This window comes from Manacus candei, unplaced genomic scaffold (genome assembly GCF_025592945.1).
Source record: "Manacus candei isolate 608988 ecotype Guabito, Panama unplaced genomic scaffold, ASM2559294v1 h1tg000020l, whole genome shotgun sequence".
Lineage (NCBI taxonomy): Eukaryota > Metazoa > Chordata > Aves > Passeriformes > Pipridae > Manacus > Manacus candei.
The window spans coordinates 3,350,504-3,376,807 of record NW_026138068.1 but is presented as its reverse complement, the minus strand read 5'-3'; the positions used below and the strand labels follow the sequence as shown (position 1 = coordinate 3,376,807).

Sequence of the window (26,304 nt, the reverse complement as noted above, 5' to 3'; positions counted from 1 at the left end):
CCCAGCCCCACAGGGGAACAGAAACGCGCAGAACCAGCACCTCTTTTTGTACAATTGTTTATACAAATTCAACAAAGGTAAAACTGCATCAGGAAGGTCTACGAAAACAACACCGTACAACAATGGCACTTATGAATGCAGAATTTTACAATCAGGAAATAACCATGTTATAAACCTTAAATGAGAACTCAACTCACACTTCAAAGAAAGAGAGACTACGTTTGACCATTTATTCTACTGCTGGACTCACTGTATAAATTAATTTTATATTGAGTACAAGAGCTCATGCTACAGAGTGAAACCCTCCTATGTGCAAAAGCTGAAATTGGAATTTTTTTAAAATTTTGAGAAAAAGGTGATTTCTATACAGATAAAAGTGTTTTACTTCAACTATAATTTACACCTTATTTCCACAACATGCTTATGTCACTTCTGAAGTATACAAAGCAGGATATAAACTTCCATTAAAACATGCTTTAAGTTGAAAGTATGAACCTACTTTTCCTGACCTGGGCACGTTTGTAGATAGATACTGTCTACGAAGTATAGGTTAAGTTCTCGCCTACCATAAGTAAAGATAAAAATTGGCAATCAAAACCGAAACACTGGTAATGCATTCAAACATTGCATAAATAATTTTTAAACAATTTTTGTACAAAAATAGTTCTGCATAATGTAAGATGTAACAAAACAAAACGTGTTAAGAAGGCAGAAATGCAGTGCGTGGTCCACTTGAATGACACCAACTTTTTTTTTTTTCTCGTTTTAAGAAATGAAAAGCAGAAATCAAATTTACACTACCAAGCACATGCTGTGGTACTTTAAATAACAGTATTTCTTGGAGCTCAGTCCTCTTCCGGGTGTGAACAATTATCATCAGTAACAGTCGCCTTATGAATTTGCATAAGAGCCAGTGCAGGACATCCCAGGTGGACTGAATTAGTGGCACAAGTTGAAATTCTTAACATGGGTAGTTTCGCGTTGTTCTCGACAAGAGCTGTAAAATCCAATCGCGGCCTTTTCTGATATTCCAAGTTCCCAATTGAAAATAAAATCCCTACGTGTTCTTAGTCCCTTCCCCCCCTCGCCCCAGTATTTACACGAGTCCTTTAACTAACTCAGTTTTTGCAGAAGTTTTTCTTCCACTTGCCCGAACTGGACACTTACGGACATTTCCGCTATGAACTGCTCGCAGCCCTCCTTCGTCACTTGCTTGCAGTACCTCAGGTCGATCTGGCAGATATTCCCACAACGTTTGAAGTAGGACAGGCACTGGTCAGTGACCTTATTGCAGTCTGGGGGGGGAACAAAGGGCAGGAATTAACAGCCCGGCTTGGTTTGTTCTCAAACACGAGGACTGTTTATCCCGTATCCCGACCGTGGTCAGTCCTTTATGCCCCTCCCATGGAATCCCAGGCTGCTCCATCGCCCATCTCAATCCCTATGGCTGTTGTGTAACCCGTGGGATAAAGCCAAGCAGCCAGATGTGCAGAGCACTGGACAATCCCCTGGGAGGGGAGGATGAGCGTGTGCAGCGCAGGGCTCAGAACACGCACGGTACCGCTCACAGCTGCCACAGAGGGGGTGACTGCCCTGAGAGAGGCCATTTACACCAGCAGCACATCCAGCTGCTGCCCGGGATGGGGGAGTTACACCAGGGCAGGGAAGAGCCGGATCAAACCCCTCACACAAGCCCAACACCACGGGCACTTCCCCTCCCCCTGTGTGTCCCTTACCTGATAAATTAATTTCCGTTAACGAATCCCGCGTGGTGGTTCCGACCGCGGTCAGCAGGTTAATAGACTGATCTGTCACGTGGTTACAGTAACTGAGATTGAGTTTGGAGAGCAGAGGCATGTGCCTGATGATCAGCCGCAGAGAGGCGTCTGTGATATCCAGCCCCGCCAGGCGCAGCTCCACGATGTTCCGTAGCTTGCTCCGGTTGTCGATCTGACCTGGAGAGTGGAGGCAGCAGGTCAGTGCCCCGAGTTCCACCCGCACTGCCAACATCTGCAGGCCTATGAAATGCACCGTGACACACAACACTGCTGCCCTAGGTCAACTTCACACCCTTCTGCCTGTCTGGAGCTTTGGAGGGGACATCAGCAGGAACACTTGTCTATTTGTGGAACAGGCACGTGGACAAAGCCACCCCCTGATTTCAAAACAAAAGGGATGAAAGTAACTGCAGGGGCCCAGCGGAATTACAAGTCGGGAATAAGCAGTAGGCTGTGCAGTGCATGCCAGAAAGCAGATCCGATTTGCTCAAAATTTCACCTGAGCTGAAATCCGGGCGAATGTGGCATGACCCACAGAACTGCTCCTTCCCTGAACTGGAAGAAAGTGTTTCCATACTCTCTAAAGTACACCCGTTGCAGCCTGAAGAGAAGAAAGTCAGACAGAAAACCAGCACAGTGGCTCAGGTGATGGTTCAGCAGCCAGAGGACATCCCTGTCACCCTGGGGCTCCAGCCAGGAGGTGCTGCAAGTCACTGCCTCGAACCACCCGTGGGTCAGCACAGCCCCAGCCCTGCCGCTCCGGGGGCTCCTGCCTGTTTGCAGCAGCAAGGGGACGCAGCAGCAGGACACGCCCCAGGGGCTGGGATGGGGCTCCCACACTCTCCTCTCCCGTTACCTGGCCGGTTGTCCGTGGGCGGTGACAGGAGGTCTCTCATTTGTGCGTCTTTCAGTCCCTCTGCCCACTGCACGTCCAGAGTCCGCAGCAAAGGACAACTGGAGCTGCAAAGTGCTGACACTGCTATCCATGAGCACCCTGATAACAGCAGGTCCCGCAGACCTGCAGAGACAGAAGAGGATTGAGTGTGTGGCCTTCCCAGAGACATCCCAGTGATCGCTGCTACCAAAGGCTGGACAACACTCCCAGCGCTCCAGGACAAGCAGGGACCCCGTGAGCCTCCTCCCGCCCAGCTCTCCATCTCTCCCATCATCTGGAACTCCCCAGCTGTGGGTGACCATCACCACCCCCTCTGCTCATCACCTCAGCACAGGCCCTTTCCACCTGCTGGCCAAGACCTGCCTCAAATTATTTTAAGCAAACATGTCAAGTAGTCACAAAAAATAATTCTGGGCCCATTTTAACCCTCTAACGCTTCATTTTTACATATTTACACCCCACCCAGGAGAATCTACTCCTCCCCTACGACACCCAATCCCTGCAGACCTTCCCCACAGGCTGCAGTTTAGATACAAACTGGTTTGCTAAATTTGGTGATCAAAACACATCACTTACCTGGTAGTCTGTTGATAAGCCAACTCAGCTGCTTTTTAGATATATTTGTCCAGCTAAGATCAAGGGTTACAGGCTGTCTCCTAATAATGCCACTAAGCATAAGTGGAGTGATGGATTTACAATGGTTTAAATCTATTTTGGTCCATAATCTTTTGTCACAGCACCTACCCAAAAAGAAAAAAAGCCAACAGCACTTTATTTGGCACTTGTTTGGATTTCCACAGGGCTTTAAAAGTGTCATTAAACAGTAGGAAAAACTACAGCACTTAACAGCAAAAATAAGGCCTAGTGATGCTAAGATAAACACAACCCCACACAATGTTACATAAGTTTCAAGTTTCTCCATCAAATACATCCTGCAATAAAGCATGGAATTATTTCCAGAGAATTACAAGTGTCAACAACTTCAGATCCCATTTTAAGTCATCCCAGTACTTAAATGAAATCTATTTTCTAGCTTGAAGACAAGCCACTGCTTCTTCCTTACCCTCTGACTATGAAGCCTGGTTTAAAATAATACCCTCATGATTTCCCCTGTGCTTTCCTTACTTAAAACCAGTGGATTTGGTAAAACAGATCCTCCCTCTCCTGTTCTGTGTGTTTGTGTTATTTCTCTCCATGTGGCTTATGCATTTTTTCACTCTCTTTATGGTTCTCTAAGGGCAACAACATCAAGTCCTGACACGTGTGCAGGAATCTGCATTTTCTCATTTTTTTTTTCATTAGCAAATACTGTATTTAAGTGGAAAATGCATTTACAGCTTTAAGTGACACCAAGAAGCTCACGGAGGAGACACTCCACAAACTCCTCACACTGAATTATCAGCCTCTCGACTTGGTCTGGACACAAGTTTTGTTGTGCTAGAAAGGAGCCTGTTACAGTCTGTCCATGTGAGCACACGCAGGAACCTGGGACGAGTCATAACAGCCACGAGGCTTCACTGCAGGTTCAGTGAAACCTGTAAATCTGTGCACTAAAGCTGCTGCTGCCGAGCAGCCACCGACTGTGTCAGGGCTCACACAGGTATCCCGAGCACAGGGGACAGGCTGTGAGTAAGCACCATGAACAAAGGATCCCTCCATGACATGCTCTGCTGGCTCAGAACACAGGGAACAGGTTTGTTCTCCGTGTACCCTCCACAGGGAGACAATCAGCACGGCCCTTGTGAGGAGCACACCGGGGGCACGGCAGGATCCTCACTATCTCAACAGATATTTAATAGCTGAACTGAACAAACGTTGGCCATCAGCAAGTCCTGGGGCAGAATGACACCAGACTGGCTGTTCCAGCAGCAGGAACACTGTGGTGTGTGACTGCAGGACAGGTTGCTCCCGAGTGCTGCAGCCCGGCAGGCTGACGCCGAGGCTGACACAGCTCCCATCAGAAATGCTGGGAACTGCTGTTTCTGAGAAAGCACCATGAGACACGAGACATGCTGCTTCTCCAGCCACTGCTGGTCACCCCTTCTCCTCGGGCTCACCAGCGATTCAGGGACAGCCTGCACACTTCTCCAGGAGACATCAGTGCCTCCCTCACCCGCTGCCCTGCCGTGCCCATCCCACCACACACAGGACCCAGCTCGTTCCCCGCCCTCCTTACCATCTGTTCCAGGTCTTGCAAACTCTCATACAGATGCACAAGTCTCTATGACTGAGGTAGCTAAAGACAGCCATCCAGACTTCCCTCTGCATCACGTGGGCTGCCCCGTCATCCAGGGGGAGCGAGTCCGGAGGGGGGCTGATGGGAGGAGGCCGGATAACGTGCCGCTCCATCTGGATGCATTTGGGGGGCGAGAGCGAGGGCGGGGGCCGGGTGATCCCGCGGGGTGTGCTGCGCAGGCTGGGGATGAGCTGGTGCCTCAGCTCCCGGGGGGTCCCGTTCAAGCCTTTGCTGAACCTGTGGAGTCTCTCGCTGTTGTTCAACGCACGCTTGGGTTCCTCGTTCTCGCTCTCGGGTTCGGATTTGATGGGTTGGTGGTTCTCATTGGCAAGGCTGTTCTCGGTTTTTTGGATCTCCTGGTTAAGCTCCTTGCTGAGCTCCTTGCTCAGTTCCTTGTTGGGAAGCCGCCTTTTCCTCCTCATCTTGAACTTCTTCTTGTCCCTGGGCTCGGCGCCCTCCGTGCTGGGCCCCGCGGTGGGCGAGCTGGACCGCGACTGGTCGCTGTCCTTGGACCTGGGAGGTGCCTCTGGCAGCTCATCCTCGGGCTCCTGCTTGAGGCGCCGCAGGGGCTTGATCATGGCAGTTCGGTCATCTGGAGCCTTCCACGATCGCCGCTGGAAGGGAAGAGACAAGGGCTGACTATTGGAGCGAGAACGTTCCCAGCAGCACTTCCCTTCCCTTCCCGTGCGGATGCTCCACACAGGGAGCTCTGCCCGGGGGGGCCGGGCCGCCTGCCAGTGCCGGGCCCCACCCATCCCAGCACCAGGAACATCCACGGCCAAAGGGATCAAGTTCAGGTGCCAACATGGATGAGCAGTCCAGCTATTGGCTCGCTGGGCTCCAGGAGTGATAAATGGATTTATTCACCCTGCAGAATCCTGCAGATTCCAGGGCCTCTCCCATTACCCAGTGGACCATTTATCCACTGAAGATCAGCAGCTTTGTCCCCAGTGAGCCAAAACCACCCAGGCTTGGCAGACAGTCACTGGGCATCCAATTCAAATTCTGCCCCAGTGCCCTCATTCCAAAGGGCCATTTCTGAAACCTGTGGAATCGCAGTTCCTGACCCACAGTGTGGCTGGGCCTGCACAACCTCCTTCAGTGACCTTCAGCTGCTCCCTTACACCCTTACCAAAATCTGCCCATCCTCACACACCCCCACTTCCAATGCCTGCAGAACAGGGAATGTGACTGACAGTCCTGATGCACCTTGGGTTGCCGAGCCCTCCTGCTGGCACCAGCCCCACGTGGCTCACAGGGCTCTGCTGGCACCTTCCTCCTGCCCCAGACCCTGCTCACAACAGCAAACTGCTCTGCACTTGCTCCCATGAATCCCATCTCCCTTCCATGCACACCAGGCAGTGTTTAAGACACATGAACCCAGACCTCGGGAGGCTTCAAGTCTAATCTGATCACTCCAAGTGAGAAAGAGCTGTTAAAATGAAGTAGCTCTAATAAGAGATCTGGGCTGGAAAGAAGAGGGGAAGTGCTGTGAACACATTTGTTGTGTCAGAAGGCTCCTGTTTTCGCTTTCCCAATAAACTAATTGGATCAGGTCAGTGGCTGTGCTCCCTTCCGTGCTTCAGCCTGCAGAGAAAGCTGATCACCCTGCCTTTAAATTAACATATTATAAAGGGAGAGGTCACAGTAAGTTAATGACAGGTTAGAATAAAAACATTACAACATCAGCCCAGTAGCAGTTTGCAGCAGCCCTCACACAGAGCACTGATGAGCACTCTGCTTAAAGGCACTGGAGTTCTGATCCTGCCAGGTTGTGAGAGGGGAGCAGTACCTGTGTGCCAGGCCATCCCTGGGGGGTCAGCAGGGACCCCAGGCATGTGCTGTGGTACACACTGCTGAGGGGTTGTGTGTCAGGGGCAGTATTCACCCACACAGGAAGAGCCAAACATCAGTACAGAAACAGAACTTTTTCCCTGGGTCATCAAAACACAGCTGGCTGCTGTATTTTAATATGGGACACCAGAGGAGAAAATATAAAACAAGACATGCAGCTAAACTACCCTGGAGAGTTAAAGGTTTATGTGAGAGAGATTCTGTGATTTCAAGATGTAAATGGGATAATAAGTGCTTGCAGTGACACAAGGACATGACTGAGAAACTGGCTCACCACTGAGCTCACGTGAGAAGGGACTAAAAGGGATTGAGAATCTATCTATTAAAAAGGCAAAGTACCTTCTTCCTGAAGAGTTTGTCATTTCAGCGGTTGGAAGAAAGAAGAGTAGAATCCCCAACACGAACATCTGCTTTGCTGTCTGAGAAGGTTTGGGAGTCCAAAGGGATGGGAAAAAGGGAGCATGGACAGCAAGCAGTAATGCATGAACTGGTACTGTGAATTTTGCTCTCTCACTCCACCAAAGCTGCCCCAATCCCTACACTTGCCATCCTGCAGCATTCCCACTGCCTGACCTTGCAGGACTGTGACTCCCACTCCTGGTGAGCTCCACATGCAACACAAATCCAGCCTGATTCTGACTGTACAGCCATCAGTCATGAGACAAATCTGAGCCTCTGCAAACCAGCAGTTTGGAAAATGTATGACATTCAGAGTGTCCCTGCCTGGCCCAAGAGCTCTGACTGTCACATCCAGGGACAAGCTTCCACAAGGCTGCTGGGAGCAGCCCCTGCTCCCTGCAGGCACCAGAAGGTGTCATTTCCAAAGTTCCCAGTGTGGCACACTCCCAAATCAGCCCCAAAACAGCTGCCAGGCGCCACCACGTGGAGAAAGATGAAAAGGTTTCCACGAAAAATTCATTTTCACCTTGTTCCTACTCTGAGCACCTTGTAAAGATTTCTCAGTTAAAGTGGGTTTTCTAGTATTTTGAATAAAACAACAGCCATATCCCAGTGTTTTCAGCCTCAGAACATCAACCCAAGAGTCACTGTTCCAGCCACTGTCCTGTCAGACCAGCAGACTTCACAAAGGAATGTAAAACATCGCAGTTCCTTTGGGAACAACCTGGGATTTCAGGATGAGCTCTAAGCCCCAGCCAGCCCGCGCTCCGTGCAAGCACACGGGATGGGTGTTGTGCCTTACCCGCTTCCTCATGGTGGGTTCCTGGGACTTCTCGAATTTCCTTTTCCTCCACAGATGCACCTCGTCGGACTTTCTCCTCAGGATTGAGTCAACTGGAGCCTTTTTGGAATGTTCCTCCGATTTCCGCCTGGGAGTTTCCTCACAGTCCCCTTTCCGCTTCGCAGCATCTGTCACTTCCTTGTTGTCTCTGTTAATTTTCTGCTCCTTCAGCAACGAGCCCGGGAGATTTGATGCGTATTTGAATCCTGGTCCGCGCTTTTGCTTGTACACCAGAGAGACACAAAACACAAGCCAACTTTATACCTTATGCATCTCTCAGCTCCTCCAGCTGCCACCAACACTCTGCTGGGTTGGTCTCTTTGTAACACACAGAGCGATTATCAAGGGTTAAAGTTTCAACCTTTGTAAAGTTATTTCTTCTAACAACACGCTTGCAAGTGTCTGTCTCAGTTTGCAAAGAAATAAAGTTTCACTAATTCCAACAGACACTCCGGGTTTTGCATAATTGCTTCTGAATTTTTAATCTACTGTAAAGAATTTTCCTTGTTGAAGTTAACGTGCAGCAGTGCACAGAACTAACCTAAATATTCCCCAGGTTCTGGAAGAAGCTTGCCACATGGAACAAGAATACAAAACCAGAATCATCATGGGATCATCACAGAATCCTGGGATGTTTTGGGTTGGAAGGGACCTTTAAAGATCACCTCGTTCCAACCCTCCACCATGGGTAATTAAGCACAAAACCTGAATTAAGCACAAAACCAGAAGCTGGTATTGGGCAAAATTATATTTACAAGCCAGAGGGGACGCTTGAGATTTTGTATCTCATTCCAGCACCACTTATTCCCATTAAACTCACTTTTCCAGTTTTCCCTGCATGGTTGCACTTTGGACACTCCCAGCAGTTCGGCAGCTCATCGTTAACCACACCATCCGATTCCTTCACCTGGGGGAGAGACACAACTCCATTCACAGTCGTGCTGAAAAAGCTGCACAAGTCTGCAGGCGGATCACGATCATTCCAAGGCATTCTGTACAGCTCACTGTTTTCTTGGATCAACTGCTGCCCTCCCAAGGGCTGAGCAGAGACACCCAGAGCAGTGCAGGTGCTGCACCAGCCCTGGGTCCTGCACAGCCCCCCTGCTGCTGATGACAACAGGGAGGAAGGCACTCTGGCCAAAGGGGCACCTGACAAAGGGTTCAGCTCTGGGTTTTTTATGAAGGTCAGTGCCAACCCCAGTTAACACATTCTGCTTTTGGAAAAACACCCCAACAGCCCAAACCAAACCCCCAAACCCCAGGACTGCAGTCACAGCATCTCCACAGATCCTCCCACACCATGTATTTGCACATCCCAATCCCGTGTCCCCTCCCGGTGAGGCACAGGCTGATCCTTCCACAGGCAGGATTTCTCCCATACACGTTCTCACATACATTAATCCTGTTGGGCATTTTTAGCAGCAAAGCTCCCTGCACTGTAATCAAGTGTTCCTTAAAATACTTTTCTTTCTGGATCAGAACTAGCAGTCCCAGGCCTCCAGCCCTTAAGCCCATGTGCCAGTGGGAATGGTGGCTGCCAAGTCAGCTCGACAACAGGCACGTTTGTTCACAAGACCGGACACATGGAGGCATTTTTAGGGTTTCTCACACCCCCAGATCCTCAGCCAGTGTAAGGGAGAGAACGGCTGACAACTCCACTACCTCTGAGACTGACATTTTGCTTTCTGAAAGAAAGCTCAGTGTTTTATGCTCAGTGTTGTTACACTCCAATAAAAGCAGAGTCCTACCCCACGCAGCTGGAAAGCTGCTGGTTTCTGAATTTCCACACAGGAGCCTGGATTGCTTCCCAAACAGGAGATAGGTGTTTCAGAAAAGACATAAGATACACCCTCCACACAAACACATGCTCACTGATGGCACATTCCCGTTTAAGAGTTTAGTTACATATTCAGAAAAAAAACCTTGGGGGGGGGGGGAAGAAAAATATTAATTTATTACTACTGTAGACAACAAAAACATGCTGCTGCCCAGACCAACAGCTGGGCACTGGCAGCAGCAGCGCAGTAGCAGGAGACAGGAACAGGCAGAGGCAGGGACCTGTAGATTTTTCATGTTTCTGAAACATTCCCTCTTCTCCTCCCAGCTCAGGGAAAAGGTACTGGCTGTGAGGGAGCAAGCCCTTGGATTTAGGAACTGCTTCCTCAAGTCCCTGAGCCAGACAGTAGCCATTCTAGTTTCACCATCCAGTGAGAGTGATGACATGTCAGTCTCTCAGCAAGTCTCCTGGAGTTAATAAATGAGTAAATGAAGTGGGCAGAATTTAAATACTGGTTTTATCACAACTGTGTGCCTTTGAACCTTCTTTCCCATGGTAGGTGTAAGATACTCCAGGAGTTGTTGTATACATCTCTGCCTCGGGGGAACAATCCCTGGCTCGAGCTCAAGTTGGGAACAAGTTATTTCCCGCACTGAATATAGAACAAGTGCTGCTGAAGGGAAAGCATTACAGCTCTGTCCCCTCTGTGAAGTTTAAGGAACTGAACAGATGTGGGGAACTGTAAGCAAACTAATTAGACACACACAAACCTGCCACTGAATGTGTCCCAAGCCTTTCAGGCTGGGTGGGAGCCAGTTCTGAGTGTTTGTTACAAACAGCAGGGGGGTGTCGGAGCCGCAGGGAGGTGTCACAGAAACCCCCCTGCAGCACAAGGTCAGCAATCCACAGAGTGTCAACAGGAGACCTTGCTGCTCTGAAATCTTCCTGTCAGGGATAGGGACACCCCAGGATGCTGATCTGGCACCACGAGGGACAGCCAGGAATTCTGACAGTGCCAAGACTGAAACAGGCAGTGAGACACACCTGGGCTGAAGCTGTGCTGGAAAAGGCCTTGGTATTCCTGCTGTTCTGACAAGGCACCTAAATATTCACCTTCACCATAATTACTATATCCACCTGAGATGGAAAAGAATGGGCTCCTACTGAGGAACAGGAACCCCTTCTCCTTAGGGAAACAGCATCAGGTGTTGCACTCACATGTGCTAACCAGTACCAGCAATTTGGAATGTGGGAAGAAAAATTCACCACTCGTGGTTCAACTCGAACACTCCATAACAATGAAAGGCAACGTTCATCCCAAAATCTCAGGAGCTCCCCTTGGAAACAGTTCTGCACTCGTGAAACACTCCCCAAGATCATTTTCATAAGAAACTCGTTCAGCAAAACAAGCATTTGTGTTGCTGGTGTATTTTCAAGGAAAGAAGCATGTCAAAACTTCCCAGGACACGGTTCAGCACATGGAACAACCTGGCTGTCCTTAATACCACTCCAATACAAGGGATCCAGGGCTCTGGAACCCAGGGCTCCCCCAGCAAGGGAGCCCCTCAAGGCTGTGTCAGAGCATAGATGCACCTGAGCTGCCCTTAATTTAACTCCTCAGAGTGTCATCCTCTGACACTGCTGATTCATGGAGAAAACCCAGCACAAAACATGTACAGCCAAATCAGGAAGCTGGAGGGGGAGGGACTTCAAACCAGGAACAACCTGCCCAGGAGAACAAATCTCCCACTGCATGTGCCAAACTACTCCACAAGCTCTGGAGATGCATCTTGGAGGGAGTTCCCTCCATGTGGGAATATGCCAGGAAAGGACATCCTCTCTTCACTGATCCAGTTTATTCCAGACTCCCTGACCCCGAGATCAGCTCAGTTGGTTAGAACATGGTGCCAATAACACCAAGATCGTGGGTTCAATCCCTTTATGGGCCATTCACTTTAGAGCTGGACTCGATGATCCTTGTGGGTCCCTTCCAACTTGGAATATTCTGTGAAATATTCAGTGACATGTACATTTGCAAGATATTTAGTTGGAGATGACCAACAGTTCACATGGTACTGCTATTTCCCAAGTGGAACAGGAAGGGACTTTCCCTGTGGGCAGCCAGAGCAGCTGCCCTGGGGCTGGGGCTGCATCAAAGGCTATTTATGGGCTCCATCCTCAGGGCTCAAGGGCTCGAGCAACATGTAAACATGGCAACAGATTTCTGTCTTGCAGGAAATCATAGAACCTGGGAATAAAGAGTGAGGAGGGATCCAAGGAAGAGACTCCATTTTCCTTTTGCTGTTCCCCTGAGCAGCTTCATCTCTCCTTCCAAGACAATTCTCAAATCCTAACAGTGCCCTTTTGCCTCAGTAAATAAAGAGTCCCAGTTACCTACAATTCCAGCTCAGCAGAAGCACTGAGAAATCAAAATACAAAGACATCAGACACACAGTAAATCTCCCACTGCTTAATTGTCAGAAATACCCAAAGCAACATTGTTCCTAGTTACCAAAAGAGCACTCAGACCACCATGCAGGTGTAAGAGAACAAACAGCACTTGTCTGATTTCACAGACCTGACCCACATCCTGTACACCTAGTCCCAAATGTAGTATGAGGAGAGGAAACAACACTTGAGCTGCCACGAGACAACAAGGGCGTCCTCTGGACTCAGCCCTGAAGTGTCACTGACACTGCAAAGCCAGAAATGGGGGAGCACAGGGCACTTCCAGCAAGGACAGGGAACAGCAAAGCAACCAAAATTAAGGCACCTCTGACAACAAGCAGTTCCTTCCCCTCCTTCACCAGCCCCCGAAGCCTTGCTCTAGGCAGAGCCAAGCAAGCAAAGCTCCCTTTCAGAGCCCATCTGTGGCAGGAGCTGTGAGCACCAGTTCCATGAATCAGGGAGACAGGCACAGCTCTGCTTTGCCAGCTCCCCGTGTTCTGCTCTAATAAATGACAGCACAGAGTTTGGTGCAACACCACATACAGAGCCAAGGAAATGAGAGACCAGGAGAGCTTCACCCCAGGCCTGCATAAGGAACAGACATACCTCTCCTCCCCGAGATCCCAGAAGGGCCCAAAAGCTGCTTTCTGGGGGATGGTGTGTTAGAACACATTTGCTTTGGCAAATCACTTTAACCATAAACAAATCAGCAACAGGAAATAGCTGATCAGCTGAAAGAAACCAGCTCTGGAGAAAGGCAGCTTCTAAATGCTAACGCACAAGTTATGCCCAAAATGACACTTCTGTTACCAGCGAAGAATACAGCTGCTCACAGGGCTCGAGTCAGCCAAGGGTGAGCACTCCTGCAGCCTGACACTCGCTCAGGCTGTTCTCCAGAGCTGCTCTCTTCATACTCCAACACTTGCTCATAACATCTTTGGAGCCAGCTGCCACCCAAAGGCACATCTGTGCCTGGGCCAACAGGAGCAGCAAATTGCTCCTCTGTAGTGAGGGACACGGGGAGGAGCTGCTGACACAGAGTTGGGGCTATCTCATCCACAAGGACAGGCAGATTGCTCCGTCTGCCCCATCCCAACTGAAACAACTCACTTCCTTAAACAAGAGGCAAAAAGAAAGAAAAACGAAACAAACCCACAAGACCTTTGCATCCCCTCGGCCATCCAAAGCCAGCCTCTGTTCACAGGGAATGCTGCTACCTCAAGGACCCCACCTGCCACTCACTCTGCTCCTCACACCAACTCTTTGCTCATTTAAGTGTCCAAAGATGAAAACCTAAAAGCTTCTCATTTTCCATGCACTACATTTACATGAAGGTGATAACTAATGCAGTTTTTGTTTCCAACATGTATCACATCCTTGTACTCACCTTAAGGCATCCTGGGTGTATGATTTCATTACAAATGGAGCATTCCATTAGCATGAGATTAAACTTGCTCTCCTCCTCTTCCACAGTGTCCTCCTTCCCAGCTTCTCCACACACCAGACACACAGCAGTATGAGGCAACACCGGCTGTTTATGTATCAGAAAGAATTGATCAGGACACAGAAACAGAAGAACTCAATGTGCATTTACAGTATCCTCATTTCAAAGAGGAGATAAATAGGGATTAACTGTGCAGACTGCCATGAAGGCAAGAAAAACTGGTAACAAATTGGGGCTGGGTATCCAGACCAAGCACCACAGGAAACGTTTCACCAAAGTGCCCTCCCTGCAGCAACACAGATTCATGGAGCATTCCAGGGATGGATGAAAATGCATTTTTGGAGGGTTCCTTGAATCTGTGAGCTAACACAGACATTGGCATGCAAGTCACTTCACCAGTGTACAATGGGAGGGGAAAGAAGCAACCTAGAACATCACTATTCACATCCATTAGCTCTGCAATCCGAGCAGCGCTTTGGCAGCTCCCCTATTTTACAGGCAGGGCAGACAGATGTTATGGGACCTGATCCAGGTCTCACAGCAAGCCCACAACAGAACCAAGAACAGACCCTTTCCTGACTGACAGTCCATTATCCAGGGCCCTGCTCCCAACCTGAGCACTGCAAAAACCTCTGCACTTAGAAAGAGGATTCTCTCCTGCAAGTGTCACAAGTGGGATCACACTGATTTTTTAGTTTTCTCTTCTGCTGAGGCAGAAAAGGAACTGCAGCATCTCACAGATCTGTCACCCATGTCAAAGCACTGAAAGCCACTCTAATTAAAAAGCCACCTTTCTGGTAATGATTAACAAACTTCTGCTTTGCAGCAATAAGGTATAATAAACCTCATTACAAAAAGGAGAAGGAAGATCCTAAACTGGCCATAATGGGAAGTGCAATCGATTAGGCTGCAAGTCCTTAACCATTACACAGTCAGAGGCAGAGATGTGGTTTTTCATGGCAAGATCTCTTGTAGAGATATAAAATAAAAAATAAAGTCTCTAAGTGGATACCTGCACACCAACCCAAATTTTGGCAGCAGCAGAGCATCCTTCAGCACATTTCAGCCCAGGAGAAGCCCAGCTGCAGTAAGGCATTACAGGGCACAGTGCTCTGCCCCACACCCCAACACCTGATCCATTACTTATGGCAACACTTCCCTGCCTTCTCCTGCCAGGACTTACCCACGCTCCACTTTAAAAGCATTTTGCAAATACTATTTCATTCCCACCCTTCCTCCAAGCACAAAATAGGAATCCCCAGGATCACCAGCAGGTAAACCAGAGAAAAGCCAAGTTGTCCAGGGCTCTGTCCACTTGTTTTGTCTGATCTCCACACAGGTATTTATATTCACACCCAAGAGCAAACATCCCAGGAGCAGGACAGTTTTTCTTGCTGGGAGCAAGGGTGTCGAGGGAACCTCCTCTGTGCCCCACTGAAGGGCTGGAACAGCAGCTGCACTGTAACAGCTCGTCCTCCCGGAGCCCCACATTCCCCTCAGACCCATTCCATGTAGCAAAGTGTGTCCCAGGCACTCCTGCCTCCCTTCCTGACTGAACTGGTGACGCAGAGGAGGTTCCTGCTCTCTGAACAGCAGCACAGTCAGCTCTCTCAAGGCTTCTGAGTTTAATGAAAGTCTGCATCTAGTTAATATTGTCAATGTTATTAACCAGAGGAAAACACAATCCCAGAACTGCAGGGATCATTACTTCCACAGAGCCTTGCTTCCACATCTTTTCAGCAGGTTTTTTTTTGGGCTGGAAGCTGTTTGATAGGTACCACAATATATTGCTACTGAATTGTTAGAGAACAAGAGAAAAGATAACAGGATTGCTTGTAGAAATGTAAAGCACCTTAAAAGTTACAACAGTTCAACTTGTCAATTTTCTGGGCCTTTGCTGCTCTAAGAGAGTTTTTAATAATCCCCCTGATATTTACACCAACCTACAAAGGGCAGAGATGTTATTTTCAATGCATGTGAGGGCAGGACAAGTAATCAAGAGTCCCCTGGCTAGCAAGCCCTGTGCTCTAACCACAGCTTCTGGAAATTAAACTCTAGGCACCAAGAAGAAAAATAAACCTTCATTGGAAGAAAGAGGGTGACTACACTCAGCTAGAAGAGAACCCAGATCATCTCCAAAAGGCTCAGCCTGTGTTATCAAGAGTGGAACAGCTTAGTATGAAAGTTTCCTTCATCAGTGAGGATGAGAAAGCTCACTGCAGCCCTAATTTAATCCTTCCACTAAAAAGGCAGCATGATTTCACTACTTCTTGCCCCTGGAGAATAATAAATTCTTCATCCATGCTGTTCAATTCATGCCACACTCCAGGAAATCAAGTGTTCAAAGAAAAGACACTGGAGCTGCAAAAGCACTCTGCGGAAAGGTGGATATTCTGTGTGCTTTACTGAATGATCCAGCAGTGCTGAACCCAATCCTCTGTGTCAGGAACAGTGCAGAGCTTAGAACAGGACATGGAGTGAGCTACCAGAAGCAACTACTGGAAACCTGCAGCACTTATCAGTTTCTTATCAGTGTCAGGCAAAGTCATTTAATGTCTTCACTTCAGCCTTCTCATCAGAATTAAAGGAAAAAAACCCCAAATACTAAGTGAAAGGAACTGGAACAAAAGAAATCAGTAGAGATGGGGTGATATTTCAGTTATGAATAAACAACATTCCTTTCTTTAAAAAAAACAACAACAAAAGAAACCCGAACCCTAAACAATAGCATAAACAAGACCTTCCAAAGAATTAAGATAAAAGCTAAAGCTGATTTTTAGCCTTGAATGGAGGCGCTGCAGACATGAGACTGGAGAGAAGCTCCACAACAGTCAGCACGGCAGCAACGGATTCAAAAGCTGCTTGAACAACTTAATGGAAGATTAATCTGTCAATATTTGTTAAATAGAAAGCTATCACCTGTGACTCAAGAAGCTTCTAAGCAATGTATCACAGGAGCCCAGGAAACAGACTCCCTGCTTGCCCTGTTCTGATGCTCTTTCCCTGACAGCCATTTCCAGTCCCTGAGGAAGACAAGACCGTGGATTGATGTCTCATCTGGATCAGACCCTCTGCTCTATGCCTAGGTAACAGCAACCAAACTGAAATTCAGATCTCAGGTAGCCTGGGGCTGGGGTCACCAACACCAGCATCTTGGAGGATGTTGGTCAAAGATTTCTCCACATTTTAATTTGGTTATGTAGTTAAGATGGTAAACATGGCTGCAAGGCGGTTTTTGCTCAGGAAATTTTGAGATCCATATATGCCTCTTCCCCATTTGAATCAGAACTTCCCACTCTCCCCTTTCTCCCCCAACCCTAGTGTTTCAGTGTGATCTGAGGGACAATTTCTGATGTACTGATAATCTCCACTTCTCTACTGCTGAGAAGGAAAGCTGTGCTATTAAGTTTTTAGTAGCATTGTGGTTTAAGATTTGGGGCGGATGAGAAGTGCTGGGAAGAAGGGATCTGAGCTGAGAGGGCAAGGATTACACATCCCCTGATGCACTTCAAGACTCCTCAGAGCGGAGCGGAGGTGTCGGCTCCCCACCCCAGCAGAGCGAGGAGCAGCTCCAGGCACTCACCGCGATGCACTGCCTCATGATGCAGGACTGCTTCATCCTGCCGGGGCCCCCGAACTTCTTCATGTCCTTGCAGAAGTGGCACTCGCCGCACTCCGTCCGCAGACACGCCTCGCACTTGCGGCATCGCGTCCTCCTCCGCCGGGCGCCCGCGGTCGTCCGGTTGGCCGCGAGCTTCACCGCAGAGGCCGGGCCCAGCTTCCCCTTGGGCCGCCCGACTGCCCTGTTCTGGAAGAGCCAGACACACACAAGGTCAATCGCACATCCCGCTTCCCAGCTAAAGCACAGGACTTTGGTGGACAGGAGTTGTGGGCACCTCGGGCAGAAAACCGACAGGTGTACCGGGATTGCAAACACATCGGTCATTAACACACAGCATCGCTCTTAGAGCTCAAGGAGTGCTGTTAACTTTCCACTAAGAGACAAACTGTAAAAAGACAAAGAAATCAGGACATAAATGAGAGATCCCAAACCCAGAGCAAGCCCATTCCAGGAGGAGGGCAGGGAGAATCCCTTTACACACAGCTCAATGCAGGACCAAGTCCCGAGCAATGTGCTTGGCTTAGGTCAAGAGATTATCTGTGTCAACACTGAGCTCTTAGATTTGTGCTCAGGTTAAGCCAGAAGGTCTGCTTTCCTCCACTGGAAGTGGAAGAATCCAAAGGGGCAGCAAAAGTAATTTTGAGGTTACAGCAGAGAAACACCCAGTAATGGTCAAGCCCCAGCAATCTCCCTAAAAAATCAGGAGACCATCAACTACTGCCAAGTGATTAAGCAGGAAAGAAAACACAAATGCTAAAAAACCCTTCCAAAGTAGCTCCCCTCATATCCAACACCAGCAAGTGCTCAAAAATAGAACACCAACTGATGCTGTGCAAGGGCTAAAAAGGGCATCCCAGGTCTAGATTTCCATGACCTTTAAGAGAGAAGTTAAAGGAGCATGAAAAGATTTGAAATGATTAGGTTAACTGCAACATATTCACTCTGGACATCCAAATTTAATGTTCTCATCAGAAACTCCCTGTTATACACAAGAACTTGCAGCTCAAGCCAAACTTCACTAAATACCATGTAATTGTATGGGGCTAATTATGCAAGAATTGGCTTGGCTCATTCTGACCACTGACAGCTTTCTTCATAAAGATGATAATAACAGGACTGCAAAGTTCATCTGGTTTAGCATTTATACAACTTTTCCACTTTCTGCACATCTCAGCATCTGACCAGCAGACCAGGCAGTTTCACTTTCTGTTCCAGCTGAATTCTGGGCAATCACCAAGGCAGGGGCAGGTTGGCTGTAGGAAGCCATGAAGAAATTCCACCACAGATTTTAAGAGGTGTGGAAATATTTCCACTTGGTTCTACAAAAGCCTCCCTAAGTGTCCTGCTACACAACCCTGAAGAAAAGCCACACTGCTGAGTATTTGATCTTCCTCCCAGCTGACTTAGCAAAGCTCCAGTGACTCTCTCTAAGCTGCAGAAGAGTGCTGATATTTTAACAGCCTCCATCCCAGGAATCTCAGTGCTGGGAGCACAAAGAAGCCAGGAGTTAGACTCCTTAAGCTTTCTCTCCTACAGACCTACTGTAGGTGGGAGAAAACATAGTCCATGAGGTCACGCAGATTTCAGCAAGTTTTTAATTCCACTTCTCAGGAGCAGATTTTGCTCTGTGTGCAGGATGAATCCCCCTGTGCTGTGTGAACACAGACAGCACAGCTTCCTTCCCATCCCCAACCACACCGGCCACCTGGATTTCAGATCAATGTCAGACACTCTAAAGAATAAATATTTACCTCCTAGACCAACTTTCCAGCCTCTCAAGGATGAAGTCGTCTCTGGCAGGACTGGCTTAGAGGCAACCTAGATAAGAGATAATTTTCTTCCTCGGCATGAATCACTCCTCCGTTCTCTCTATTAGTCTCCTTCCACTAGGAAGGGACATCACGAACCAAGGGCTGGATATCAGCAGGAACAAGTTAAACCAAAACATGTACAACAACTTGGGCAAGTTCCCCTCGGCCAACAGCACATGGAAGACAGTAAGAGCACCTGACTCCTTCCCATGGGATGGAACATGATTAAGTTTAAGGAGGCAAACAACAGCTCTGACACCATCAGAATGGTGTTTTTAAAAGCAACTGCTTTCAAGGAAAAATCAAACTCGGTGCTTTTCCAGCTGAAACACAACTCCTGCTTCTGCCACAGTAAAACAAGCCAAGTCCTAATTCTGAGGACAGCAGTTTAAGTGCCAGGACACTACAAAGATGCAAGAGGTAAAAAGGCATTGCTTGAACACAGAAGCTGAGAATCCTAAAAAAAAACCCAACACTACAAAAGCAGGAAGATGAAGGTACAAGAACAAATCTGAAGCCAGACCACAGCACACAGCACAGATTTCCTTACAGATCAGCAGCACAGGGCAGAGGTGCAGACCTGGATCTCACTGTATCCAACACTTCTTAACTACCCAGACCTCTTCACTGCTCGTTAACATGTTCAAGCAATTGTACTAATTTACCAACCTACCAATCCTCAATCCAAGCCACGTTTTCACTCCAGGATGTCGAAGCCAGCAAGGCTAGAGAGGCCTTGCAGGAATTCCCACTAGTATCCAGTTTCAAGGGGCTCCAAAGTGGGCGCCTAAAAACCTCCACAGAAGAAAATCTGGCCTGTGGGTTGCTATCCCAGAAAGGGGCTGGGATTCAAGGGGGTAGAAGGAGCCTCCAACATGGCTTGGGGTTTATTTAGCACATGGCAGACAGCCAGACAAATTCCAGGTCAATGTTAGTGAGGAGATGCTGCAGGATTTCCAGCTCAGACTGCAGTTTTACAATGTACCAGCCCTGGTAGTGAATCAAGGTAGATTTCCTTCCCAGCTCATGTCCTCATCTCTGTACTGCAACTTGCCACCCTCCCAGCACAACTCCATGGATTTGTCTTGCAAATAAAGAGCGAGTGGCAGGGGATGGCAGGACTCCTCATCCCGGGTTTACCACGGTGACCAGCAAACAGCAGCTCCAGGGCCTCAAGCTCAGCAAGCCCCAAACTGGGTTCAAGGCCAACAGTCTCCTCCTGTGTGGCAGATCCCACCATCTCCTTTCCCAAGGAGGTGACACCTTGAAGCACAGCCTGTGCCTGCTGGCTCTGTAGCCCCAAGCAGCCACCTCTAAGAACTGCCAAAAAACCAAAGACTGTACCAAACTTGAAGACTTTTTTTTTCTTAAACCTAACAAGAGAAGCCCGGGAGCTGAGACAGAGCCTGCCTGAAATACCATCACCAGCCACCCCCTACATTCTCCAGCACCTCCAAAAACTGTGCTCATTCTACTATGGCCACACCAAGTCTTCAAAAGAGAGGCAGGAGGATGCTGAAGCGATGACAGCCACTCTAACAAGCTCCCAAAGGCTGTGCAAGCAGCTGCTGAAACATATTAGGATTAATATCCTAAATCTCTATCACACTGAAACCTAGAAAGCTGGTGGACTTGCTCTGCCTTCTAGACATGTGAACAGGACACCCTGCTGGGGTTCCTCCCCAGATTTGTCCTCCCCAGATTACTGCTGTTACACCCAAAGGTAACTTGCTCCTGTCCCTGAAGCAGACACAGCATTTGGGTAGTGGGAGTAAACTTGGGCCATCAAATGTAATACACTATGAACTACAAAGCCATTTACAAATCATGAAGTTGGGCTCACCCTCCCACACCACAGTGCTTAAACACACCCACTCCTCACACAGGAAAGGGGACAAGGTAGCAAACTCATTTAAACTCATTTTCTGAAGTGCTGAGCTCCTACAGATCCCACCAAATTCAGTGTGTTCCAGGTGGACTGGGTGGGGTGGTCATCAGCAATTCCACTCTTTCAACAGGGTTGTGCAGATCTGGGAATAAGCCCAGGTACAACACTTCCAACTCTAAATCAACCCCTAGGAAATACTACCTGGAAGTCACTGCTCAGAATATTAGTTTATCTTGGCTATGGACTAACAGTTGGCTGCTGGGAAGTTTCCACTGCCTGCTTACAGGTACCTCAGCACACTTTCACCACATGTCACAGGCTGCCTGCCTGCCACTGAAAACCCACCGACCATCACACCTGAGTCAGAAGGACCAGAGGCACCAAAGAAGGGCCTCTACCCTGAGCACAACCCTTACTGCAACAGAAACACAACCCTGATGTTTACAGCAACAGGTTTCTAACATTTACAGTTACAAAGAACAACTCAAAAGGCAAGCAAAAATACCAAGAACATCAAGTTTTGAAGACAACAGTCCAAGAGGTATCAGCTGTTAAATGCATCATTAAGTAGGTGCTGATGCTGCCCAGCTGCTGCCCCAACAACTGGCCTCTGTTGGAGATGTCACCAGGCAACTTTACCTACAAACTCTCCTGCCCTGGAGAGAAAAATCAACTGACCTTGAAACCAAGTCCAGGAGGAAGGTGGTCCTGGCCCTCAAAGCAAGGCTGACAAAGTCTTCAGCCTAGAAACAGGCTCTTCTGAGAGTGGCCTTTACCTGGGCATGGGTCTTATTCTACCACTCAGTTTCAGTGACCTGCTTAAACTGTTGCCAGCAGCACCAAACCATTATTTCAGACTCAATATCTCTGAGAAAAACACAGAGACATGCACAGGGCCCTTCTGAAGAGCTTCTCACGTGGCCAGCTCAGTGAGACCCTGAAGCACTTCACTTTAACCAAGTACAATCTGAACAGCTCACGCAGTAACCACTGCGTAAACCTCCCCAAGACAAGACATCTTACGTGCACAGTGGTCACTGCCTCAAGGTGCTGTGCCACACAAATACATCCCTTTCATCTGCAAGACTGATGATTTCCTTCTGTAACACGTGGACAAATTCTGACTATTCTCATTTACTGTAGTTTGACCAAGTCAACACAACCACACGAGCATCCAAAGGTGAGGATCCAGGACTTGCCGGGTGCCAGTCCCGCACCTAGAGCTTTATATGGCACTGCATCCCAATGCAATTGTTTTAACAGAATTAGAGTAGCCAATTTAATTACCAGATCTTTATAAGATCTGATAAATAAACCCTAGGGGAAAATAAAACAGAAAAACCCCCACCAAAAAAACAAGCCACACACATTAACCCATGATTCATAACTAAAACACCGCCCTAGACATGGTGGGTCATGGGGCGACACTGGGCACTGGAGACACCCACAGGGTGGCACAGCAAAGGCTTCTGGTCACTTATTTCCTTGTCTCTTCCCACTGCATCAGAGGGACATTTTTCCATTCAAACAGGTGGAAGTTCTGGAGGTCAAGGCTCCCTGTTTGCTGTCCAAGGCAGTGACAGCACTGTCCTCTCCTGTCCCAGTGGCGTGTCCCTCTCTCAGACTCCCAGGGATGTAACTTTGGCCTTCCTGATAAGAAACCCAATCAAATTGACAATTACCAGCACTGGTGTAGACCAAGGACACACACACTGACACACTGGACTGAGAGCCACCAAAGTCATTTTACCAGAGGTGTTTGAAACACCCTGTGATTAACTCTACATTAACTTCAAAATACGGGGACTGGCCTCGGCTGCCTGGCAGGGACGGCCTGTTACACACACCCTGCCAGGCACTGCACGGAATCATTCATGTTGGAAAAGACCTCTAAGATAATCAAGTCCAACTGTTAACTCAGCACTGCCATGTTCACCCCTAAACCATGTCCCCAAGTGCCACACCAGATGTTTTTTGAACACTTCCAGGGACACCACTTCCTGGGCAGCCTGGGAATTGATAATCACAACCAAATCAACAGTTCTTTGGCATTGCTACTAAACAGCTTCCAAACCCTTACAGCTCTTTAGCAATTAACAGAAACCCTTGTCAAAGGAAGAAGGAAGGACAGGATGATGTAACTGCAGGAATTCAGTGGGGACGAGGAAGAAGCTCGATTGAGACAGAAAAAAAAAAAAAAATCACACTGATGCCAATAACATCCTTAAAAGTTGTATTAATTGAAGAACACACGCCAGCATCACGGATCTATTATGTCTGACTAAAGCCTATCTGCCTAAATGTTTGCACACACAAACTCCAGGAGAGCTGTTTTCCTCTAGCAGTGACTATTTACAGTCATATCACCCTCCATCAGAATATGTCCCACAAGACAAGTCCAAGGTCCCTCATTAAGCAGGCGGCATCAGAGGGAAAGGGAAGGTGCTGGAACTTTTCCAAGCCCAGCCATCCCCAATAAGGACTAATCCTCTCCAGATGTTCACTGCCACCATCTCCTCCAGTTCGTACCTACAAAGTTCCTCGTCCTCTTCCACAAAAAGAAACGTGGCTCCCAGTGACCCCTGCCAGGTGACCCCAGAGCTCCACCACCAAATCAACAGTAAAGCCGATTTCCCCACAAAAAAAAGTTTATACTCCCCAAGTTCATCTGGGCATAAGTGACACTCCAGCAGCTTTTCTGCCAACACAGCTATGTTGTTCAGGGAGTGATAAACTGGCACATCAGTGCCAACACCAGTGCCCCCGTTTATTTTCCTCTGGTGGTGAGGAGGTAGAAGTTAGGCCTGGAGGGTGAAATAAGATATACTGGCAAAAACATGCTTTTGGAGATAAGCTGCATCCAAAGCAGGAGCTCTTAATGACACCAGTAAGTTACACAGACTTGGGGCACCCTGTGGAAAATGCAGTTTTTCTTACCACTGCTGCAGGACAGATCCCCCTGCCCCAGCCAGGAGCAGTTTTCTCTGCTTACTCAAGTGCCACAGTCAGAACCCAAATTTCTTCCTACCACAAGCAACTTGGTGGGCTGGGGCAGGGCCAGCACCAGGCAGGACACGTGCCCTGGCATCCACATGCTTCCAAGCCCCCAGTGCTGCCTGCAAGTACCACAAGTGCAGTAAATCCTGTTGGCTCTGTACTGGGAAAAACAACAGTCCTTTTGCCTTCTTAGTTTGGGCACAAACGAGGGAAAGAGGAATGAAAGTCAGGAGAAAGTCTGAGTGACAAAAACTGCAGCTTCTCCCCAAGCACTGAAGCTGTGCTGTTCAACTACACCTGTAGAGCTGAAGGCTTTCACCTGTTATATACCAGGGACTGTAGCAGCAGAAAAAGTGACATAATATGGATTTGACAAGTCCTGTGTAGAAAAATAGAGTAACTAGACATTAAAGCAGGCTTGTATGAAAATACAGCTGGAGCTACAAGCGGTGTTTTACCACTGGAACAGTTCTGAACAAAAAGGAAAACATTCCACAGGTCTTTGGTACATAGGTCACAGTGTTATAGTTTCGGATCAGACCAAGACTCCTAAGAAACTCTGAAAGAAAGATTTCCCCTTTCTTGCATTAATTTTTGTTTTAAAGTTTTAAGACATAAAAACACGCTATGAAAGCCTCAGGTTTTAGAAGAGTTGAAGAATCCCAGAACATGACCAACTTTCCAGATTCATCCAGCAAGAACCAGCACCTCCAAGTAGCAATTTCACAGCTGGTACAATACAGCTGAGACCAATCTGCTCGCCCAACCATTAGCTCTTTTTTAAAAGTGTGCAGTGATTGCACCAACACACAGATCCAAATGGAAAAGGCCTGGCATGGGACAAAATTTAAGAAAAGGAAGGGGGCTGGGACATTTTAACAACCAGGTCTGGGCACAGAGCAGTGAACTGAGCAGCAGAACAGGCCTGCACATTCACACAATCCCCAGAACTAAGTAAAGGCTTAATAAAGTTACTCATCCAAACCTCGGCTTAGGTTCTTGGACTGACACTACACCAGGCCAGTGCAGCACATTAATGCCTCTCCCAAGGTTTCCACATCAGGCCTGCCATCCCAGGGGAGCACCCAAAGCACACCACAACCACCCCATCCCCCAAACTCTCGGCCCTGCTTTCTATGTGTAATTCTGAAGCCAAACAACATAAAGTTATTAGAAACACGATGGGTTTTGGAGGATAGACTCAACACCCGACCTACTAGAAACTTGTCTCTAAAAACAAAATATTAGGCTATTTTAAAGAGCAAAACACCTTGAGTTACAAACAAAACTATCAAGTTTATGTTCAAATTGCATACACATGTTTAATACTATTCCTGGTGCATTTTTAATTGCTTAGGCAGTTCTTAGAGAGTAAAATACGCAATCTAGAACATATGTTCTGGATTATTTTTCACAGATTACTTCATAAATTCGAAAAGTTTATTCTCTTCCCTCACAGGGGGAAAAAAAAGCCTTCAGAGAATAAACCCTGCAAGTATTAATAAAAGTTCTCTTTTCATTTCGGCACACATCCTTCTCTTTATTCTACATCCCTCGTCCCTGGGAATGGAAAGGAGGCTTTAGCTATAAATCAAACCAAGACAAGGTAACCAGGCTCAGCATCAAGACTCTCTCCCCAAGTCCCGCAGCCCTCTCAGCTATTTGAGTAATCTTAATAGGAAAAAAAAAAAAAAAGAAGAAAAAAAGGGGAAAAAAATAACAATTCTGCTGAGGACAGGGCAGCCCCCGAGAGGCACAAACGCCCCGCTCCCGGCGCGTTGGGGGCCCTGGGAGGTGCCGAACTCGCGGTGCCCGGGGCGCCCGCGGCGGGCGAGGCCGAGCGCTCCGGGCCGGCCCCGCGGAGGCTCCGCGGCCCCGCCCGGCGCGGTTCTGGGGCGGGCGGCGCTGCCCCGGGGCCGCTCCCGACCCCACATTGTTCCCGTCCCCGCGGCCGGCGCGGCGCTGCCCGGCCCGGCCTCCTCCCCTCCCTTCCCGCTGCAAACTTCGCCGCCCGCCCCGGACCTGCTCCGGCCCCAGCTCGGGCCCCGGCCCCGGCTCGGGCTCCGGCTCCGACTCGAAGTCCTCCTCGTCGGCGCTCGCAGACATGGCCATGGCTCATGGTGGGCCCAGGCGGAGCCGAGCTGACATGGCTGGAGCGGCGCTGCTGGCGGAGCCCCGCTCCCCGCACACACACACACACATGCAGGAGGAGGAGGAGGAGGAGGAGGAAGGGGGGCCGTGCATATTCATGCCAGGCAGCCAGGAAGGGGCTGGCCCTGCCGGCACGGCCAATCGCGGGCCGCTTCCACACCGC

The 26,304-nt window shown here is 48.6% G+C and overlaps 1 protein-coding gene across 8 annotated transcripts in view; it reads right to left on the bottom strand.

The window, feature by feature from the left end:
• Window positions 1-41: 41 nt before the first annotated feature.
• The window catches only part of KDM2B (lysine demethylase 2B), a 116,554-nt gene continuing 90,291 nt past the window's right edge, over window positions 42-26,304 (bottom strand). For 5 of the 8 annotated variants that reach the window (XM_051785802.1, XM_051785798.1, XM_051785800.1 and 2 more), the window contains 10 exons: window positions 17,256-17,480; window positions 13,616-13,759; window positions 8,824-8,910; window positions 7,965-8,234; window positions 4,850-5,523; window positions 3,250-3,413; window positions 2,635-2,796; window positions 2,278-2,379; window positions 1,737-1,955; window positions 42-1,295 (listed from right to left, as the gene is read on the bottom strand). In XM_051785802.1, coding sequence (XP_051641762.1) covers window positions 1,114-1,295; window positions 1,737-1,955; window positions 2,278-2,379; window positions 2,635-2,796; window positions 3,250-3,413; window positions 4,850-5,523; window positions 7,965-8,234; window positions 8,824-8,910; window positions 13,616-13,759; window positions 17,256-17,480 — 2,229 coding nt within the window. In that variant the 3' untranslated portion in view covers window positions 42-1,113. The remainder of the gene's footprint in view (window positions 1,296-1,736; window positions 1,956-2,277; window positions 2,380-2,634; window positions 2,797-3,249; window positions 3,414-4,849; window positions 5,524-7,964; window positions 8,235-8,823; window positions 8,911-13,615; window positions 13,760-17,255; window positions 17,481-26,304) is intronic. The other 3 variants (XM_051785799.1, XM_051785801.1, XM_051785805.1) reach the window with 3 other exon arrangements.